This window comes from Mytilus edulis, chromosome 8 (genome assembly GCF_963676685.1).
Source record: "Mytilus edulis chromosome 8, xbMytEdul2.2, whole genome shotgun sequence".
Lineage (NCBI taxonomy): Eukaryota > Metazoa > Mollusca > Bivalvia > Mytilida > Mytilidae > Mytilus > Mytilus edulis.
Window position 1 is genome coordinate 85,139,455 of NC_092351.1, and position 22,272 is coordinate 85,161,726.

At 31.4% G+C, this 22,272-nt stretch overlaps 2 protein-coding genes across 2 annotated transcripts in view; both read left to right on the plus strand.

Moving 5' to 3' along the window:
- The window catches only part of LOC139486488 (uncharacterized), a 122,990-nt gene that overhangs the window by 13,003 nt on the left and 87,715 nt on the right, over positions 1–22,272 (plus strand). The window lies entirely within an intron of this gene.
- Positions 13,255–18,684, plus strand: LOC139486487 (oncoprotein-induced transcript 3 protein-like). The gene is made up of 4 exons (XM_071271385.1): positions 13,255–13,380; positions 14,245–14,439; positions 16,416–16,595; positions 18,576–18,684. The coding sequence occupies exons 1-4, from the start codon at positions 13,329–13,331 to the stop codon at positions 18,653–18,655; spliced, it is 507 nt and encodes a 168-aa protein (XP_071127486.1). The 5' UTR covers positions 13,255–13,328; the 3' UTR covers positions 18,656–18,684.

Consider the following 22,272-nt stretch of genomic DNA (forward strand, 5'->3'; position numbering starts at 1 on the left):
TATTTTTGGACTCTGCCTCATGATTGTTGGCGGCCATTTTGAAATTGGCGGCAATTATGGATTTTTTTTTTATTGTTCCATATTTAGAAAAGATTAATAATCATCATAACTAGCAATATGCAAAGTTTTGTGCTTTTATTTTCAAATGTTAAATGATACTATATTTTTGAACTCTTCTTCATGACTGTTGGCGGCCATTTTGAAATTTGCAGCCATTGTGGATTTTTTTTTATGGCTCCATATCCAAAAATGTTTATAAGCATCATAACTAACACTTTGCAAAGTTTCATGCTTTTACCATAAAGTGATCAATTGTCCCAAAATATTGGACTTAGCTGCTGGACTAATAAAAGGTCCCGAAATGATTCTACGGTTGCGAAGGAGTAATTTTCGCAAAAAAAACCCTGAGATATATATAACTATACATGTTATCATTTTTTTCCTTACTAAAACACTCATAGAACCAGACAAAACATAATATTTAAGGCAGCTAATCACTTGTAAATTTGAAGCATATCTGATTACTGTAAACCAACTTATTCTTGCAGATACTTCATTTTTGTGTTTAGCCTTTTCTCATGTTTATAGTGTAGACAATTGTAAATATTCATTTTCTTAATTTCATAGGGAATGACTATAAGCATGAAAAGATCAGTTGGGTGACTGTGAGAGAAGGCTTTTATGGCACTGTTTCCTTCTATCCTAGGCTAGCCACAAATGGACACTTTGACATATTCCCCATTTCATTTCTCAATTTTATACTATAAAACTGACCATCACAAATATACCAGGACAGACAGATCTATCTTTTTAATCAGTAAAAGATGCCCGATTTTACATTTAATTGTTCATATTTTGTCAAAGCAAACTCTCTTCAAAGAAAGCATGACAGGTAGAAGATACAAAATGAATAAAACAAGTTACATGGGAAAGAACATAGGAGACCATAATAACACCTTTTTAGACTGATGTATGATCTAAATACATGTAACATACATTTACATACATGATACATATTTATTGATCATTTGTTGATACATGTTTATGTACATGTATATATATGTAATGATGAAAAAAAGAAAAATTTTGGTTTGAAATGCAAAGTTCTTAAATTTATTGAAACTATTTCCATTTCATCTTATAACTTAATATAAATACATGTAATCGACATTTGGGAATCTACAATACTGTAATTTTCCGTTTGACATAATAAACATGAAATTGACGAGACCTTGAATCAATGTACAACAAGGTTAAATAACAGTATTATATTACAACTGTATCAATTTCAATCTAAATCTATTTCACCTTTGTACATGCTGTACAAGTACACTATAAGACCTAGGGCAATTGATTCTGTTTCTTATTGGTATAATAAATCATTTTTTAATCAGTAGTTCTTAACAAGAAGTCCTTTATTTTCAGTTTTCACCTTTCTTCACAATCCTGACACCATATACATTGATATATATAAGTAACAATTTATCCAGGCTTGTGAAAATACACATACAAGTAAATTGCCTAACAGGGGGAGGTTTTTAAAAGGGCTTGTTGGTAAAAAAAAATCATAAGAGAAGCTGGCTTTACATTTCACAAGATGCATTGAATGGCAAATCAGGACTTGACATTTACAACCTTTGTCCTCTACTGATGAAAAACATGTGTTGACCTCTAAATGTATTTGATTAGTGAGGGGAAGAGGACCTCAATACAGAAAGTAAAAAATCAATTTGAAATTCAATTTTTAGAATGTGGTGGAAAAAATCAAATTTGTAAAATACATGTAAATGTATTAAAATTTTGGCTCGTTCACCTTATGTTTTTAATTTACAATAACATACATTCGTTTGATGTGTTTGAACTTTTGATTTTGCCATTTGATCATTTGATTGGGGACTTTCCTTTTTGAATTTTCCTTGGAGTTCAGTATTTTTATGATTTTACTTTTTACACTGTATTGAATTCATTCTCATGATCATGTGCATATATATATATCTAAAATATGTTATAAATCAATTACCTTTTAAATTACATGTAATTACTGTTGGTACTTTATGGTACAGAATCTTGATAAGATATAGGGGGAACCCCAACATTCAATTCTTATATTGTCTATGGTGGATAGTATTTCAGAGGTTAGATTTAAAGTAACAATGTACTTAATCAGTTTGAAGTTAAGTGGAATGCCGTCATTGACTTCATATACATGTATATATACAAATATACAGTATAATACTAGTTCAAAAAGACAAAACATCATTAGAGGAAGGTACATGTACATAATCAAATGCTTTTAAAATTAGGGTCATAAAATACATGCATTTCAATGTCTTAAAATTATTTCATTAAAGAACATCAAAAATATTATATTTTATTATAAAGCTAATTTTGGGCCTTTTTCAAGACAAAAGATCACAAGTTTTGGGATTGATCCTGTATTGATGAATTAATTTATTCAAGTTCCTTACAGTCTGTAGATTCAGCTCATCTTGACATGTTACAATTATGTTAACAGTTTTTATACAAAACTACTTGGTGTAGGTTAGAAAGGGAAAAATCACTTCAATATTGCTTAGGCCAAAAGAAAAAAATCTTGTGTTAAGGGTTTCACCATACATGCTAAATTTTACCTTTCCTTACCAAATAGTAATAACTACAATGTCAATGAATGTATATTGATATAGGAAGATGCGACATGAGTGCCAATGATATAACTCTCCATCCAAATAACAATTTATAAAAGTAAACCATTATAGGTCAATCTACGGCCTTCAACATGGAGCCTTGGTTCACACCCAACAACAAGCTGTAAAGGGCCCCAAAATTACTAGTGTGTAAATCCATTCAAACGGGAAAACCAAAGGTCTAATCTATATAAAAAAAATGTCTAAGCAAGGTTTTTCCATAAAAAAATGATACTGAAAATAGTATAAAGGCAACAATTAATTTTCATATTGCATGATCACCCCAGGTCTATCTGTCTATGGTGGGGTTCATGCTGTCTCTACTTTAAAAAGTGGAAAGCCTGATCATAGATACTTTTGTTTGTACAGAGTACATGAATAAAAAAATATATTTAAAAATAAGAGGTTCTAAATCAATCAACAATCATGACAATGTTCAGTCAATCAGTGTAAAAAAAAATAAAAATAACAAAATTGTCCTCACTGATCATGCTGATGTACATGTATGTGCCATACATTTTGTAGTGCTTGTTAATGTTTATCTACCATATTGGGGTAGGTTAGTTTGTCAATAAAATGCTTAGTCTTTTAACTTCTAACCCCATATGCTTGATGGTTGGCCTCACTATTGTTTACTACATATAGCTAGTACTCACGGATAATGAAAACAGATAAACGATGCACGCCATTATCACCGTTGTGCAGCTTCTTGATGAGTTGATAAAGTATTTGCAAATTGGTTATGATACTGATTATTGTCCAAAGAACATAAGCATATGTTGATGAAATATACATGTATAATACTTTTCATTGTCTATTTCACACGTCACCAATTACTAAATTTGTTCAAATTATTTGAAAGATAATGACCGCAACATGGTAAAATGATGATGATTTTACTGGTTAATAACTTTTAAATCGTGTTGTTCAAGCTTAGATTTGTAGCTTCCCGGCCACATTTGTAAAAGTTAGCACCTTTCATCATGTTTATAAAATTTATGACTAGAAGTTAAACAGCTGCTATAAGTACTAGTGAACTACCTGCATGACCTGTAGAGGTACAAATGTAAATGTCCTTAAAAAAGCTAACAAAATTAAAATTGAGAATGGAAAGGGGGAATGTCATCAATGGTCATTGTCATCAAAGATAACATCCCCGACCAAAGAGCAGACATTTCCGTTCAAGAACCCTAAATTAAAATAACAAAACAATGATATACATGTACATGACAAATATCACATAAATATATAAAAAACAAGATGTGGTATGATTGCCAACGAGAACACTCTCCACATCAGCCTAAATGACACAGAAAATGAGAAATGAATCATGTGAATAATTCAAGGCTTTTGCCAAGTGTTGTTGTATGATTGGAGATTCATTGTGATGGTGTTATTCCACCTCAAGGTTTAATTAACATACAAACAATGTATAAAATAACAAAAGTTCTTCACACCAGTTTTTATATATGTTATTATAAATTATTGATAAAATAACAATGACCATCATGACTATCATGACAATGTGATAACACTGTTTTCTTCAACCATTGACTCTGATATTATGGGATGAACACAAATCTCTATCATATACATGTACACGTATGTCTATACTTACAATTTGAAGCATATTTTAAAACATGTTACTGTACTTTGTTTTTTCTGCATTCAAATTCTGTACAATACTGTTAATTCAGAAATAATTGCCATGTTTTTTAATTATGTTCCAAAATCAATCAAAGTCTTAAAGTGGCATGTAAATGTACATGCATTGACATGTACATGTATATGTGCACTTTCATAAGGTCAATTTCTATCCAACGCAGTAAATATATAAGATAATAAGAAAGAATTGAGTTTTAATGTATGCTTTTAACATATATATTGCATTTGAATTCCCAAAATCAATAAGCCTTTAAACATGTTAAAAGCTTTATGGAAATTACAAAAATGATCGCCTTTGAATATGTTCAGCTGAAATCTTTAAAGCCATGCAAGAATTATCAATATTCTCTTTGTCTTTTGAATAGTTGAAATCTTTAAAACTATGTGGGAAATATCAATATCAGAATATATATTCTTTTTGTGTTGTTAAAGGGAAGATTATGCCATCAAAATACATTATAAAAACAGTCTTAACATAACCATGACAATGCAGAAGAATACAAACATTGACAAATGTTACGTACATGTATATCATGTACAGTTTTTGTTGACAGTGTATAAATGCATATGTACATGTACATGTAAATATACATACAAACAAGTTACCTTCTAGTTTATGCAGTTATATACTGCATGCAGCTGTGCTATTTGAGCAGTCAAATTGCATTGACCGTACCTTTTTATTCATATGTGATATACAGTCACTGACCATGTATCATCTTGTTTATGATGTTGACAACGTGTTTCCGTAGAGTTTTATTTCTGACGTCAATAAAACATACAGGCTCGCAGAAATTTTACGTCTTCTGCTCAAAATTTGGAAATGATGGTTTTTACCCTAAATACTTCATTTAGAACATGTACAGTTATAAGAGTTGCAGTGTATAAAGAATAACCATACATTGTCTCAGCACAGCCTCGCTTTCTACCTGTTTCTAAGCCTTGTACAAATAACATTGATATTTCGAGACAATGTATGGTTATTCTATATATATAGGAACCAGAAAATCAGTCATTTAAATTTAAGTACTTGAAATTTAGGTTTGAAAAAGATGAATGCTTGCCAAACATCATTAGTCATGATAGTGGCAATAAGACATAAAGGAGTAGGTCCAAAATGTCCAGTAAGGGGCGATTTTGGCCTCAAATTTCAGGTTCATCTGACAAAAGATTTTTCACACTTTTTAAACACTAAAAGTTGTAAGTGTCTATTTCAGTTGATTCAATTAGTTTATGAGAAGAAATTTAACTGATTTAGTCACTAGAAACGCACTGATTCAAGCTTAAATAAGAAAAATCTATCAAATATACATGTATGACAAAAAATGTTGCTTTTCACATGGTTTTTGTCAAAAATGAAAGTAGCCGCATCCATGTTCATCCTCAACCTTTATATACATGCATATGATATATGTTATGTATTATCATCAAATACAACTTACATTTCAATATTATGAATGAACACAAATGCGGCCTATTTCAATTATGACGGAAACTGTCTTAAATTTAACTAAAATGCTAAACTTGTGAAGATTTTAGTAGTTACATGTAAGCATGACTTACTGATGCTAGTACACGATATATGTGCATTGTATTGTCAAAAACAACCATATTTATGTAGCAGAAGCATTCTACTTTCCAATATATACATGTATAACTAAAAGTTTACATTTTAACAATTTTGTAAAACTGCTATATTTTAGGGCCAAAAAAGGGTCTTACTGGAGGAAATTGGGAGTATAATCCGTGATTCGCGGTTTCACACCGCTACACTCGGAAAAACGGTGATTAGAGTTCGTGATTACAAACTCTCTGGGCGTACTGTATGACTGTATAGGTCCTTCTGACATTTTTTAACTATTTGGAACCATCCATGATCCACAAAATAGTCTAACTATATCATAAGGACTATAAAGCTAAAGTGTACTGTTCCACTGCTAGGCCAACACTGGAAAACAGCCTGATTTTAATTACATAATTACCATGATCAATATCATGTACATTGTACATGTATAACTGAAGTATGGCCATAGTAGGATATGGGAGCAGAGAATGAGTGTGTGAATGAGAGAGATTTTACTTTTATGATTCTTTAAGTTTTATACCTTCTTTGATTCCTCCCTGTTCTGAATTATCACACACAATCAAAAGCGAGTTCAACAAAACTGTTACAACAATAAACAGTGTGGTTATCACCGGCGATCTGGGCCAACTTCTGGTTATCATATTTTGTACTCCCGGTAATTTTTAATATTTATCCTGCAATACATTAATTTCTTTGGCACTTAAATCCGGTATTTGAACATATAAATTCATCACAAATCCTACAAGTAATGTGGAAATTCAAAAAAGAATTTGTGTGTTCATACGTATCATTCTTCTACCGGAAGTTTATGTGATACATTGGGTAGTGCTAAAAAGTTGATCAGATGAACCGATGTTATCAAACAAATAAATCTTTAAAATGTGAGGTTTAAGCATGATATTGATCATACAATGTTACTGGATCCATTAAATCAACTATTAACACAGGCACTTGTCTCAGAAAAAAAAGTCCTATATACCTTCAGGTATATACAGAAAAAAAATTCTGAGGCCGTGACTATAAATTATTTAATCCATTAAAATTGTCTTATCATATAAAATTATTTTTCTTACTTTTCCAGTAATAAAAGCATTAAATCAAACAATATTAATTAAACATAATTTGAAAGAGGTTTGAGACATTTTCAATTACTTTTTACAGATATCTGATACTGAGGAGACAAAAACATTAAAAAAAAAGAAGACAGAAATCACCAAATTATGATAAAAATCGAAGAAAATAAAAGTGATTAGATAGTGAGCTGAATTTTAAACATGTAACAGAAGAGTTTGCGAGTAGAAAAATAAATAGTTTTAATATGAGGAAAGTTACTAGATATGACAAATACATTTTTTTTATGATTTTTATATTCCTTGCCCGATTGACTTATGTTTAAGAAAGCCAAAATTAATGAAAATAAAAAAAAATTGACAAGACAAAGTGATGTCCCCGCCCTCCACTCTGAAGTAACTGTATTTAAAAAAAGTCAATGTAGGACTTTCGTGGTTGTGTCGGGGAGAAACAATTGATGCCCCCGCAAATGCAAAGTGTTATTCTAAAATAACTATAACATTTAACCGCTTCTACTCCAAAAATTACGAAGTTCAACAAGAGACATATATACATGTCTCTGGTTTAACTATCTCCCAAAAGAGTTTGAGAAAGGCAATATTAATAAGAATAAAAAAACCGACAACATGCATCCTTCAATAAAGGAGAAGGTTCACGAAGGGTTAAAATTGGCCCTGATTTTTTTATGTTTTTTAAATTGGGGCAAAAAATAACAAATGTAACATAGAAATACTTGTGATAATACAACTAATACAAAAATATTTTTTCTGGCACTTCTTTTTACTATTTATGGAGCAATGACCCCTTAAATTGGCATAATTTGTATAAAAGGTCAATTTTGGTACTTTTTGTCCATAATTTTAATTGTTTTTGGCATAATTAACCTTGGCCTCCATCTACGATCCAAAAAGTTTTTATATTGATGAAATCTATATCGAAATTGGAATCTTTTGGTTACAACACATTCTGGATCGTAGGTGGCGGCCAAGGTGTTTCAAAAGCTTTTAGGTTTGAAAAATGCACAAAATCATCATATTTTTACAAAATGTCCAAAATGGGCTTACTTTGGCGAATATCTTGTAGTCTTATGAAAAGAACTGATATATTTAGCATTTATACTTTTGAAATAGACCCATTTACGAACCAAATTGAAACCTTTTTGGTGTTCTATGATAAAGTTGATATTTTAGGCCATTTTGTGCCATTAGTGAACCTTGTCCTTTATAAACAGCCAGCAAAGTGAAAACTTCCTAGTATTCAAACTTTTATCTGGAAACGCTCCTCTTATGCAAGTAAATACTAAAAAAAAAATACAAAGTTCAACTAACTCCCAAAATAGCAAATGATTATAATAAAAATCAAAACCCTGAGCCTTCAATATATATGTACACACAGCCAGCAAAGTGGAAACTTCCTAGAATTCAAAAAGTACCATGGAGGAGTTATGCGTAATAACTAATATTATATAACCATATAATGGAACGGACGGATGGACGGACGGACAGGAGTTAAACAATATGCTCCTCAACTTTTAGTTACGGAGCAACAAAATAATAATAAATTTAAAGCACTAGAAGTCATTTTATACCTTACCTTACCTTTGTATCTTTAGCCCCCTTTGTAGAGGAACCATACGCTAGTATGTAGAACTTGCACAGTGATCTCAATTTCTATATACATTTTTTGTACAGAGGATAAAGGCAATATAGGAACGTTTTACTTGCATTGAGTCAGGACACCAACAATTATGGAATTATCAAATAGACATTTAAGAGTTTATCTGCTGTAATAATTTGATCACTGGTGATGACCTTAAGATGACCTATGACTGTTAACTTTAATGTTTGAATGATAATTTTTTTAATTATTTTATATAAATAAGGCCGTTAGTTTTCTCGTTTGAATTGTTTTGCATTGTTTTATCGGGGCCTTTTATAGCTGACTATGCGGTATGGGCTTTGCTCATTGTTGAAGGCCGTACGGTGAACTATGGTTGTTAATGTCTGTGTCATTTTGGTCTCTTGTGGACAGTTGTCTCATTGGCAATCATACCACATCTTTTTTATATTGATAAACTGTACGTCACACCGAAGTTCACGGAGTTAATTTACCTCCATTATTCATTTTTTTTTATTTTAAAAGGCTGAATGGCAGACTAGTATAAAGTTTTGATCTCAAACTTTTACGGATTATATATATTTTTTTTGTTGATTTCAATACAATTTTATTGGTTACTAAAGAACACATTTAGTTTTATGTGCATAGGCACTTGTTTCTGTCAATGTGGGGTTTATTATCATTTTTCGTACGGGTATGGATAGTAAACCCCACATGTTTCTGTCAATGTGGGGTTTACTATCCATACGGCCGTACGAAAAATCATTTGCCGTACGGGTATGGATAGTAAACCCCACATTGACAGAAACAATTAAGTGCCCGTGGTTATGTGATTTTATACCGATTAAACATTGCGTAATTTTGCCAGTATTAAGAAACACTTTACCAAGTTAAACGTATTTCAACAAAAAATGATATTGACAACAAATACATTGAACACAGCACATTGTACAAAAGAAGGAAACTGTCAAGAATGATTTAAACAATGGAGTGTCGATGGAGTGTCTACTAGATAAATCTCTTCCAGAGACCCTTGACATGTATTAAAGTTAAAAATAATAGGTCATCTTAAGGTCACCACACACTAAGCTATAAAGGCCTCAAAATGAACAATGTACAACATAGGCATTATATATTTAAAATCACAGGAAACAGCAGTACTCCCGAGTGTCAGAACTACCAGATATGGTTTAAAATAGTTCAGCTACAATGCTGCACAAATCATTAATGAGCTGCCGAACCATTGTCAAATGGAAACATCAGATTCTTTTCACCAATTCAAAAAGTTGATACAAAGTTGGATCCAAATAACAGACCATGCCAGTGCAGTGCATGCATACATATAATGTGTTTGTGTCTGTGCTTTGTTACTTTTAATTTTTGCGTAACTATTTGATTTATTTGTATTTTAGTTGGTATAATCTACTGAGCTTTTTATTTAAACTGGTGCTATGTTTTAAGATATACTTTATTTTGCATACTATGTTATTAAGGGTCCCTAGCTACATGTACGAGATATATAAAAAACTAAAGTATGATTGTTTTGTTCAATCATTAAAAAATTAAATAATGAAATTATAATTCGCTTTTAACAGAGAGTATGGTTCAATTTTGTAAAATTAAGCTAAGAAAAATTGATGATTTTAAAATTATATACTTGCAAGTGAAAACCAACGGTCTAATCTATAAAAAAAAAACCAAGAAACACTTATGAACCACACCAACAAACGACAACTACTAAACTTCGTATTCCTGAATTAGGGCAGATGCAGAATAAATTTGATCTTGGATACAATGTAAATAGCTTTTATGAACATTTGAGGTCATATCGCTTATATTACCAATTCGATAGATAGTTAGATGGGGTCACGACTTAAATACACACACAACGAAGCTACATCTTATCGAGCCCATGCCCTGTAAATTGTTTATTTTATACTTTTTACAATTTGGATAAATGTTTTACACGGTTATAATTCAAATATGAGAATTTGAGTCAAATCGGTGAACACGAATTTGACAGCTAGAACCTCTTTAACTTGTTTATGTCATTTATTGTATCTAACTATGCACTCTATGTTTATATTAATATGTTCTCATGATTTATGTATGTGTGTTTATATTTTCTTTTTCAGTCAATTTGAAAAGTTCACTAGAGCTTGTGTTTACTAGTATATAGTTGGAAGAATATCGACTGTGAAGTGAATAGGCCCCACACCTCATAGTATATGAAATGGGTGATTAGCAACAACGTAACTTTAATTGTATCATACCGTTAAGGTATTTTACAGCCACTATCATTTTTTAAGTGTGGGTAAATTAAGCTTCCTAAAGCGTTCTGTTTACCATAAAAGTTTTAGCAGTGTGGATATCAGTTTCGTTGCACGCCTTTGAGCGTTTTTAATTGCTGTTATATCTTTATGTTTATATGGGTTCCATAGAATCGTTGGCATATTCGAGGTTTGATTATACTTATACTTTAAATAGTAATATGAATATTCTTATTGAGGCAGGTAAATGGCCTTCTAATTAAGTCCATAATACTGTTGGCTTTGACTATCTTTCCATTCATATGATGTTCGAAGTTTAGTTTGTTGTCAATGGTCGCTCTGGTGTCTTTTTCTTTCTCGACATGCTCAAATGTTGTATTTGTGGTTGGTATCATGTTGTTTCCCTGTTGTAAGTACTTTACATTTATCAGTGTGAAATCCTAGCAACAAAATATTTGGCCAAGTTTCTAGATGAAATAAGTCAGTTTGGATCGCATCACTATCATCTGTTGTTTGTATTTGTCGGAAGACTTTGGTTTCATCAGCAAACATGTAGCGTCTGAGTCAAGGTTTTCTTGCAAATCATTTATGTATATGACAAACATTATTGGTTCAAGTATGCTTCCCTAAGGTATGCCGCTTGCCACTTGTTTGAAATCTGAGTAGCTGCCGTTGACACGTACTAGCCCATCATCTTATCTTTTCTGCTATTCCGAAACTCTTTGATATCCCAATCAGTAGGTTGTGGGGGACAGTATCAAATGCCTTCTTGAAGTCAAGTATGCACATTAGACTTACTGGTCTGTCATTTGACACCTGTATTTGGTTGCTTTCCACTATCCAGTGTTGCGGTATATATATATATATATTTTATTTCAGTGACGCATTGAAGATAATGGTTATTCGAGTTGTTTATGCAATATATGTGGTGTCTGTCGTTCATGGAACACGTTTGATGTTGTTCTGTGGTTTGCATGTTGTGTCGACTATTATATAACTAGAACATTTGTAGTTGTTTGTGCGCTTATCGGCGATGAATGTTCTTGCATGTGGTTTTGCTTATTTCTGTCACGTAGTGTTGTCATTTTTGCGATATTTTTTTTTTTATCTTATTATAAAAAGTAAAAATCACAAAAAATACTATACTCCGAGGAAACTTCAAAACGGAAAGTCTCTAATCAAATGTCAAAATCAAAAGCTCAATCGCATCAAACGAATGGATAACAACTGTCATATTCCTGACTTGGTATGTTCTAATGTAAAAAGTCATGTATTAAAACTGGTTTTAAAGCTAGCTAAACCTCTCGCTTGTATGACAGTCGCTTCAAATTCCATTACATTGACAACATTGTGTGAACAAAACAAGCAGACACAATAGGTACAAATATCACAAATAGAGGTACACGAATCCAAAGCACAAAGGCTCCACATTTAACTTTTTTGGGGGTTTAGAAATGAAATACTTTAATTTTGTGGAATTCAATGGTAAACTTCTCTTTTCAAGATAAGGATAAACCAGTCTTTGTAGCAGGTGTGTATATTTGCTTTTGAGAGAAAAAGTAATAAATGCACAGCCTTCCTAAATTTTAATGACTTCTTTAACCATAAAAGAAGTACGGTACAATTTTATTACATCAAATTATGTGAAAAACTGGGACATTTGAGTAACCCAAAACATTTATTTGACACACCCTTAGTCTTCCACTTCTTTAAAAACCAACTTAAAATTGCATGGTCCCATATATTTTTTTTTAACTATCTGAATAAAATATCTCCGAATGAGTAATTGTGTTGTTCACTGTTGTTTCGTTGCTATCTTCTTGACGAATATATGAAATCTTTGTTTAATCATCAATATCATTAACAGGTATATTTCGGGTTATTCAAACATTCGTGTCTTAGCATAAAATCAACTACTCGTTAAACTGAGAAGGAAACGAATAATTTAAAAATTAAAAATATCACGAACTATAGATGTAAATACAAAAGATGAAAAACTAAGCGTGATTGTTCATTCCACAATACATGAAATAATGTGTTGTATTTCAGCAAATAACACGGTTTCGCGATTCATTGTGAATACTTTGCAGTCCATTATGCATTATAACCCTTTCAGTGGAATGGTAAAAAACACAGGTATAAAAATGTGCCATACGTCGATACACAATTTTATTTGCGAGGAGGTACACATACTAATAGTATATGCTTTCCCATACGAGGAAGTGTCCCGACCTGTTTAAATTTAATTGTTTTTTTAAATAGATTAAACTGATTTATTTCACCAGGAAGTTGATTTTTTTTTCAAAAACCCTAATAAATTGTATTCATGTATTCACATTCTTTTGTTACAATACTGACCATACACAAAAGAAAACGTAGACATTGAAAGCAGTTTTCGAAACTAAAATAAAATAGTTTCTTTTGGATAATTTCAAGATGATTTGTATATTTCTTTTTCTTTGTTTAATAACAGTAACAAAACTGGAAGGTAAGAAGTTGCAAATAAAAATAACTTTAAATGGATATTATATTTCAGAAGGACCTTTCTGATCAAGTCAAATACGCCATTTTGAAAAAAAAAGAGTTCCTGTTTGTTTAGATCTATACATAAAATTCCATCGAATTTAGTCCTCGTGATAGGTCCTTGATATTTCAACATTAATTGGTAGGTTAGAAATGACTGATTTTCAGATTAATATACAGCCTTTATGCATCACTTATTTCCTTGTTCAATGTTAATTTAACGCCAAGAGTACTAGTTTTTAGAAGCTAGTGTTTTTGAAGATTCTGTTCTATTTGACGAATGTGTCCATCTTGTTAGCTATATATAGTGTGTCTGTCCAGTCGTCTTGATAAGCTAGTGATATAAAACAAAATTGAAAGGTATCGGTTGACTTTGTTATAATTGAAAAGACAAAGTTACCAGTGTGTGCTTCGAATATAAAGAAAATTGGCCGTATATGTCAGTTAGTAGTGAGCCGTGCTGGTCATAGTTGTGCTATCTAATCAGATGAATTTAAACAGAGCTCTGAATATGTTATATCCTATAGAATGGGAAGAGTTAAATGAGGGGTTAAGAAACTCAGATACGGAAAAGGATACCGAGTTGATAAATGACAATACTAGTACTACAAGAGAGAGAACATAAAGACAAGCAGCTCGAACGACAATACAGCAGTTTATTCCAATGTTTTATTGATTAACTTTGACAAACTGTAATACTGTAAATAACTGTTACTTATTTGACTACAGTTATAGAAAGTGAGTCCATGTTCGTCCGTTTTCGCCACAAATACCTGTTTTTAATTATGATTCAGATACTTTTGAAACTTTTCTCTCATATTTCATTCAGATCCATGCTTTACAACAAAACTAATTGACGACTGGCGAAGATCTGTAGCCAATGCAGCTATAATAGGAGTATGTGATAACTTTTTAGAGGAAGGATGGTACAGAGTCATATCTGGTGCCGGAGAAATAATGCCAACTGAATGTCCAATTGGTGGATACCGTTGTGGAACGACATCTCCATTTTGGCTATCATCAAGTAAGATGTAAACATAATGCATCTTATCTAAGATTTCTGTTATCATGTCCTTTTTGGGAATAAGGGTGGATCTTTTTTAGGTCCTGTTACCCTATACTATATTAGAATATCAAATAAAAAAACGGACCTTATTTATGCTTCTGATTCATTTTTAAGCTCTTTTTGGGAAATAAACATTGGGGCCTTAGAGGGGAAACATGCATTTTCTATTTCTTTAATTGAAAACGTAAATTCCAGAAGAATGGTATTACTTTTCTACTGGTGTCCTCCAAGTAAAGTGATTTATAAACACGCAGGCAATAATGGATCTAGTCACCCTTTTAGAAATGTTTTCTCGTTATCTCTTTGATCCTTCATTTTGTTCTTCATCTGTGTTCATGCCTTTTTAAAAAAACAATATAAAAAAGAAGATGTGGTATGATTGCCAGTGAGACAACTATCCACAAAAGACCAAAATGACACAGACATTAACAACTATAGGTCACCGTACGGCCTTCAACAATGAGCAAAGCCCATACCGCATAGTCAGCTATAAAAGGCCCCGATAAGACAATGTAAAACAATTCAAACGAGAAAACTAACGGCCTTATTTATGTAAAAAAATGAACGAAAATCAAATATGTAACACATAAACAAACGACAACCACTGAATTACAGGCTCCTGACTTGGGACAGGCACATATATAAAGTACACTTATACGTTGGCACAGACTGTTCAATAATTATATTGTAGATAGATAAATCGATACTTTATTTTCTAAAAACTAAATACAAGTTTCCAAGGAAACATACAACATGAATAAAAATTCAAAAGTTGAGGTTAACAAATTCAGTGCATTGGTATTAGTTGAGGTACAACATTAGTATGGCTGGCATACATGATTAGTAACACATATAACAACAGGTTAAAATAATAGAAAGTACGATGTGTATGCGTTTACAGTAACATGAAGGGACTCACTTTTTTTATTTAATTGAATTCACATAATAGATAAACATAGATTTCTTAAAACTGATTGCTTTTAAGTATTAATTGGTGAGCAAATTGGACTGTGTTAAAATTTAGTTTGTAAAAATAATTTCTGTTCTTCAGTTACGGACAGCAAAACAAATAATCTAATTCGTCGCCTATATTACAGGAACTACACAGTGCTACCCTAATTTAATGCATGCCGTATGTGATATCTATTATCCGTTTTGCAAAACGCATTGTCACTGGTTAACGAATTAATAGCAATTGACGGAATCAAATGAGTCGAGTTTCCAATTGCTAATTGGTCGGTATTTTGAACAGATATATTATGTTATGGAGGGGTATATGCGAAAAATACCAGTCAAGGGAAATTCGGTCCCAGGACTGGTATTTTTCGCAAATACCCCTACAAAACATGATATATCTGTTTAATTACACAAAAATAGATTTGGATTAAAACTCTATATATATGTGAAAATATATTTTTTTTACTTGAAATCTGTAGTTCATTAACATGTTTATGCATAATTTTGAGGATAAGAGGATATTAGCATAGAACCGCGGGAATTATACATGTACTAATACTTGTAAGCTCGCGTTCTTATGTAATGCCATATCAGAAAACAAATTGGCGGGAAGATGCTCGAGAGGTTACAAAAGGAATATCCAAAATTGCAAATACCATGGTATTTGATTTGAGGCAAATTCACCGGCAGTGGTGAAAAACGGGCACATTCGTTTGAAATGAGAATAAAAGTATTAGAATATGCAAAAAGTACACTGGCTGTCAACCAACTAAAATCTTTAAAAAAATAACACTTTCTTATATCAGGTGTAATTAATAGGAAATTAAACACCTGCTGTAAATATTGAATAATGACCAAAAAAAGATATGACCAAACTGATGCTATATATCTTTATCTGAAATTAGTTCGTGTTATGACAGCATCGGCAAAGCATATCAAAGTTCTGAAAAAATCGTTTATCTTTTTTCTCACATCAGATAATGTAACAGGATCATTATATCCACACAATGGCAATACTGTTAATAGAACAACTTGCAGGGCGACCTTTTCTGGCAACTGTTGTGACCAAACAATCGATATAAGAATTAAAGATTGCGGCTGTTACTATGTTTATTATTTAAAACATACAACGGGTTGTTATTCAGCATATTGTTTTGGTAAGTTTATTTTCTCTTTGTCTCCTTTATTTCGATAAACTCTACAATGTAGCAAACTTTTCATATTTCATTTTGATTATTTCGCCATATTTATATCAACTTTCAATTTGCTCTTTTGTCTTTTTTAGGCTTGAATTTAACTTAATCATTTGATTGCTATACATATACTCATCACACGATAAAGCCTATTATGTTTTTATTTGTAAATAAGTGGACCTATTTTGGTTTATATTGAAACAGCTAGCAGAAATCAAGTTTTCTCTAGATATCTCTTATTTTATAAAAACAATATGGAAAGAAATGACGGGCTTTATTGTCATTTTCCTCTACGCATCGTACTGTCAACTACAACGGAAATATGACACATTTTGCAAAATCATGTAATGTGGTAAGTTGTATACATAAAACTCTTCAAAGATATCAGGTAAATATCTAACATGCCAGTTGTACGTTTCGTGTACATTGGACTCATCATAGGCCCTGAAATCATAGCAGTTGAAAAATAAAAATCAAAAATAATTTAAAACTGTATATTATGTTTGATAAAAAAAATAAAACGAAAACAAGACATCGTCCACTTATATTTTTGTCCATCTGATTAGTTAAGCCTTTTTCAACTGATTTTTATAGTTCGTTCTTATGTTGTACTGTTATACCACTGTCCCAGGTTAGGGGAGGGTTAGGATCCCGCTAACATGTTTAACTCCGTCACATTATTTATGTATGTGCCTGTCCCAAGTCAGGAGCCTGTATATTCAGTGGTTGTCGTTTGTTTATGTGTTACATATTTGTTTTTCGTTCATTTTTTTTTACACAAATAAGGCCGTTAGTTTTCTCGTTTGATTTGTTTTACATTGTCTTATCGGGGCCTTTTATAGCTGACTTTGCGGTATGGTCTTTACTCATTGTTGAAGGCCGTATACGCATACACATCGTACTTTCTATTATTTTAACCTGTTGTTATATGTGTTACTAAGCATGTATGCCAGCCATCCTAATGTTGTACCTCAACTAATATCAATGCACTGCATTTGTTAACCTCAACTTTTGAATTTTTATTCATGTTGTATGTTTCTTTGGAAACTTGTATTTAGTTTTTAGAAAATAAAGTATCGATTTATCTATCTACAATATAATCATTGGACAGTCTGTGCCAACGTATAAGTGTACTTTATATATGTGCCTGTCCCAAGTCAGGAGCCTGTAATTCAGTGGTTGTCGTTTGTTTATGTGTTACATATTTGATTTTCGTTCATTTTTTAAAATAAATAAGGCCGTTAGTTTTCTCGTTTGAATTGTTTACATTGTCTTATCGGGGCCTTTTATAGCTGACTATGCGGTATGGGCTTTGCTCATTGTTGAAGGCCGTACGGTGACCTAAAGTTGTTAATATCTGTGTTATTCTGTTAACTGTGATAGTTGTCTCATTGGCAATCACACCACATCTTCTTTTTTATATCGTCATCCCTGGTAGCAAAATTAGTCAAATAGGAAAGGAAAGTAAATAAACCATGGCAGTTTACTACTTAGTTTTACAAGAAACTTTTACTATATATAAAAAAGAAGATGTGGTATGATTGCCAATAAGACAACTATCCACAAAAGACCAAAATGACACAGACATTAACAACTATAGGTCACCGTACGGCCTTCAACAATGATCAAAGCCCATACCGCATAGTCAGCTATAAAAGGTCCCGATAAGACAATGTAAAACAATTCAAGCGAGAAAACTAACGGCCTTATTTATGTAAAATAAAATGAACGAAAATCAAATATGTAACACATAAACAAACGACAACCACTGAATTACATATACTATACTTGTTTGATCATACACATGCATACATATAAACAACACTAAATATTTTGTCAATCATAAACAACAACACGACTGCTTTTGCTATTATTTGGAGTTTGTCAATAACGTGAATGAATCTGTGACATGAACTCAAACTTCATGTCCCTTCTCTTTGGTAGGTGATCAACTGCCATGTCCTGATGGTCTGACTTCGTCAACTGGGTTTACACCAGGATGTGTAAATAGTAGTTGTAAGTGAAAATTTTAAATAAATTTTTTCCATCATTTTAATTACTTCTTATTCATTAAATATGATATCTAATTGATGGTTAGTAATAGAATTAAATCAAATTAAGTAATACATTTTTAGCTGTTTGTAGGTTTTAAAAATATAAAATAATGGTTCTATAAGTATTTAGATGCATCATTGAATTTATAATGCGATAAAAATGACAGAAACTATATACGTTCTCGCATGTTTACAGACGAACTAACAGATATATAACATTGATTTGTATATCTATATGAATGTACTATTATTATGCTTCTCAATGCTTATCCTAATTGATTTGATTTTCTAATAAGGCTATATTAACCCATGGCTGTTTGGTTTTATTAATGTTTTTTTAGTATTTGATTATAAATGTTGATGCTTCTAACCAAATTTTAATGCTGTTTGTACTTGATTATAAATGTTGATATCTACAAATATTCATTAGCATGTTGTAGTAGATAATCTTACTTTTATGAATGTTTGTATTACAAACTAGTTTATGTAATTTCTATATAAAAGCAAATTTTAAAAAGTTTTTTCTGAAAAATTCCTTTTGACAACAGCTGGATGATTATAACTATTTAAATAGATTTACATTTGTTTTGGTATTTTCATCAATATCAATGTTAATTCAATTGTTGTGTTTTGTTTAATCTCTTTATAAGATTAATTGAAAAATGATGATTCCAAATTAGACAACAACAATCATCATACTTGTTGTATCGGCACATAATTTGTATAACAATGATAGTACGATGACCTTACACGTTGTTTAAGTTTCTCTGAATTACCTGCCTTATTTGAAAGTTCTTAAGTAACAGAAAGAGGAAACGTCAATTTACCGATGTTCCTAACTCGTAAATACAATCTAAATTTAAAAAAAGAGGAAAAAGTCAAAGAAGGCCCATAAATAGGCCAATTAATTTTTTAATTTATAATCGTCTCATCTAAGGATGTTTTTTTTAGTGATATCGTCATCGTTGTTATTGGAATCAATGCCCTTGAACAAATAATTAGTATTGTTCTCCAGTTACTATATTTTTAAGACAAAACGTCAATACAAGGAAAATGAATAGATGAATATAAAACAGTTAACGATAAAGTCAGGTCAAATTAGTTTGGAATTATAGAAATATTATACAAATGACGGGAAAAAGCTGACGCACTTTAATCTCATATTTAGAAATTGCATCATTTGGGTCTCAAATTGTAAGAAAATAAATGTAGAATCTACTAAAATTTAGCTTAATGACTGTTTATGAGCTATTTAAAACTTAAATGAAAAAGTGGGTGATATGGGGCAAAATATTTTATTCTGTTATGTAGTAAAAAAAAGTCTTTAACAGGATATGACTTAATTGATGTGTTAATTACGTGTATCTTTTCTCAAGCTATATTCATGATATTGATAAATGATTGTATCATACACGTAAGTACTTGTACCTGTAAGACTAAGACTATGAATGTATTTTATCGTAATTTTCATACATACATTAGGTTAGGGGAGGTTTTGGATCCCGCTAACATGTTTGACCGCCTGTCCTAAGTCTTAATACGATTAAGATAGAGATTAAGAGAATTACTCACAAGGTTCTCGACTTTGAAAATGCCCATGTTGTAAGGTTAAACTATGTTCTGAAATCTCAACAAGTTGCATTGTTAACATAATGAAAAAAAATGATCAGGACGGCTAGTTTTTTTTTTTAATTTAGAATAAATTAAGTTTAAATGATAAATCGGACTGTTTACTTTTAAAACAGTAATTGTATAAATTAACCTGTGTTATATAAATTATCTCTCCGTTCTTCAGGTTCAGGAATTGGAGAACTCAAGGAAGCTACACCAATAAGATGTAAGTATGTTGATATCTGATATCATGTTTTATTACCGACCTTGCAAGACCTTAATGGATAGTCAAAATCATGTAAAAATCGACTGGTCGTCATGTGTTAACTAGTTTGTAGAGAGAGTGCATATTGGTATGTTACATTATATACCCCTATCAAACCCGAATTACTATTCTATTACGAAAAAACACTGTCTGAATGTATGTTTGAGTACTCGCTACTAGGTATTTGCCAGTTGCACATTTATACTCAATACAATATGCATAATAGAGCTTTCTTACAAATTGACGAAAGGTACGAACGAACGTTAAGGGAGCACGTATTTCATTTCCACAATAACAGTTAAAGAGTCTTTGTTTTATCCAGTAAAACAGCATTCTTTTCTAAATCAAGTTTATTTTTCAAAAATTATAATATCGCAAATAATAAAAGATTTTAATATAATCAAACAGAATAAAATAGTGTCAAATACACTTACGTCCGATACGTTACTTCTGTAAACCACGAGTACACACATTTCCGCAGGAATTTTTTAAGCACGAGTTTCACGATTAACTTTTCAATGGCTTTATTGAAGTACGTTAGTCTAAATTTAGCGACAAGATTCACATTTATTTTTATTTTGTATAGTACACTTTCAGCAAATTGGCAAAGTGGAATATCGAGATTTGATTAAAAAAAAATGATGCTACAATGTTTTTAAAAAGTAATGTTGAATAAATCTAGAAAAACAGATTTTGTATATCAAGAAAATAAATCTATAATTTTGCACCAAATACATTGTAGATTTTAATATAATGACGATTTAACAGTACAAGTTTGGAAGATTGACGCGAAGTTGTCACTTATCGTCCAGTGGCTAATATTTCATGAATCACGGTTCAGGACTATAAGCAAAACGCAATTATACGCTAAAATATTCGTTCCATTGCTGCGGTGTATCATATATACACATGGGGGGGGGGGGAATGAATATTACCAGAGGAGAGGCGATGATTCAAAAGTTATTAAACGAGCACCAGCATATGGCAAAGTATGAAGATCATCTTTTTTATTCATTTTCATTTTATTATTTTTGAGCGTTGCAAATTTTGAATGAAGGAAGTATTTGTGTTTTAATTTTTTCTTATTTTTATATAAGGGAAGAAGACAATGTCTTTGCTTTGGCATTTTCTGAGGTTAAACAGTGCAACATTGTAATATTGAAGAGTAGGGGAGGGGTCGGTTTTTAGTCTTTTAGAGACATTTTATTCGTCTGACTACTAGATGTATTCAGGATATTTTGTAGATTTATCTCCTCCGACCTGGTGATATTAATTTTAACCTATCGTACGTCCCGAAATTCTAAATATATCTAAAAAAAAAGTCCAATTTAATAAGTGTCGTTGCATGTAGGATAATTGTCCGAAATTCCACGACTATTTTTTAAATATGTCAAAATAAAGGATCCCTAAAACGAGTCTTACGTAGGATTCGTCAAGCATACGTACCTTTCGTCAATTTGTAAGAAAGCTCTATTAAAACCATGTTTTTGTATACATGTAATTCATGAATTTTACTTCATTTATACAAAATAAAATGTTCACCTTAGAAACATTCTTTCAAATAGTTTTAACATAGAGTAAGGAGAGTTTCGCACTATCTATACGTTAACATACCATCTAAATAAATGGTTGAAAGGATATACGAACTTCGAATAAAATCTCTAAACAACAACAAAGGGCACATGAATCTTCAAATATGTCGCATGGCTAA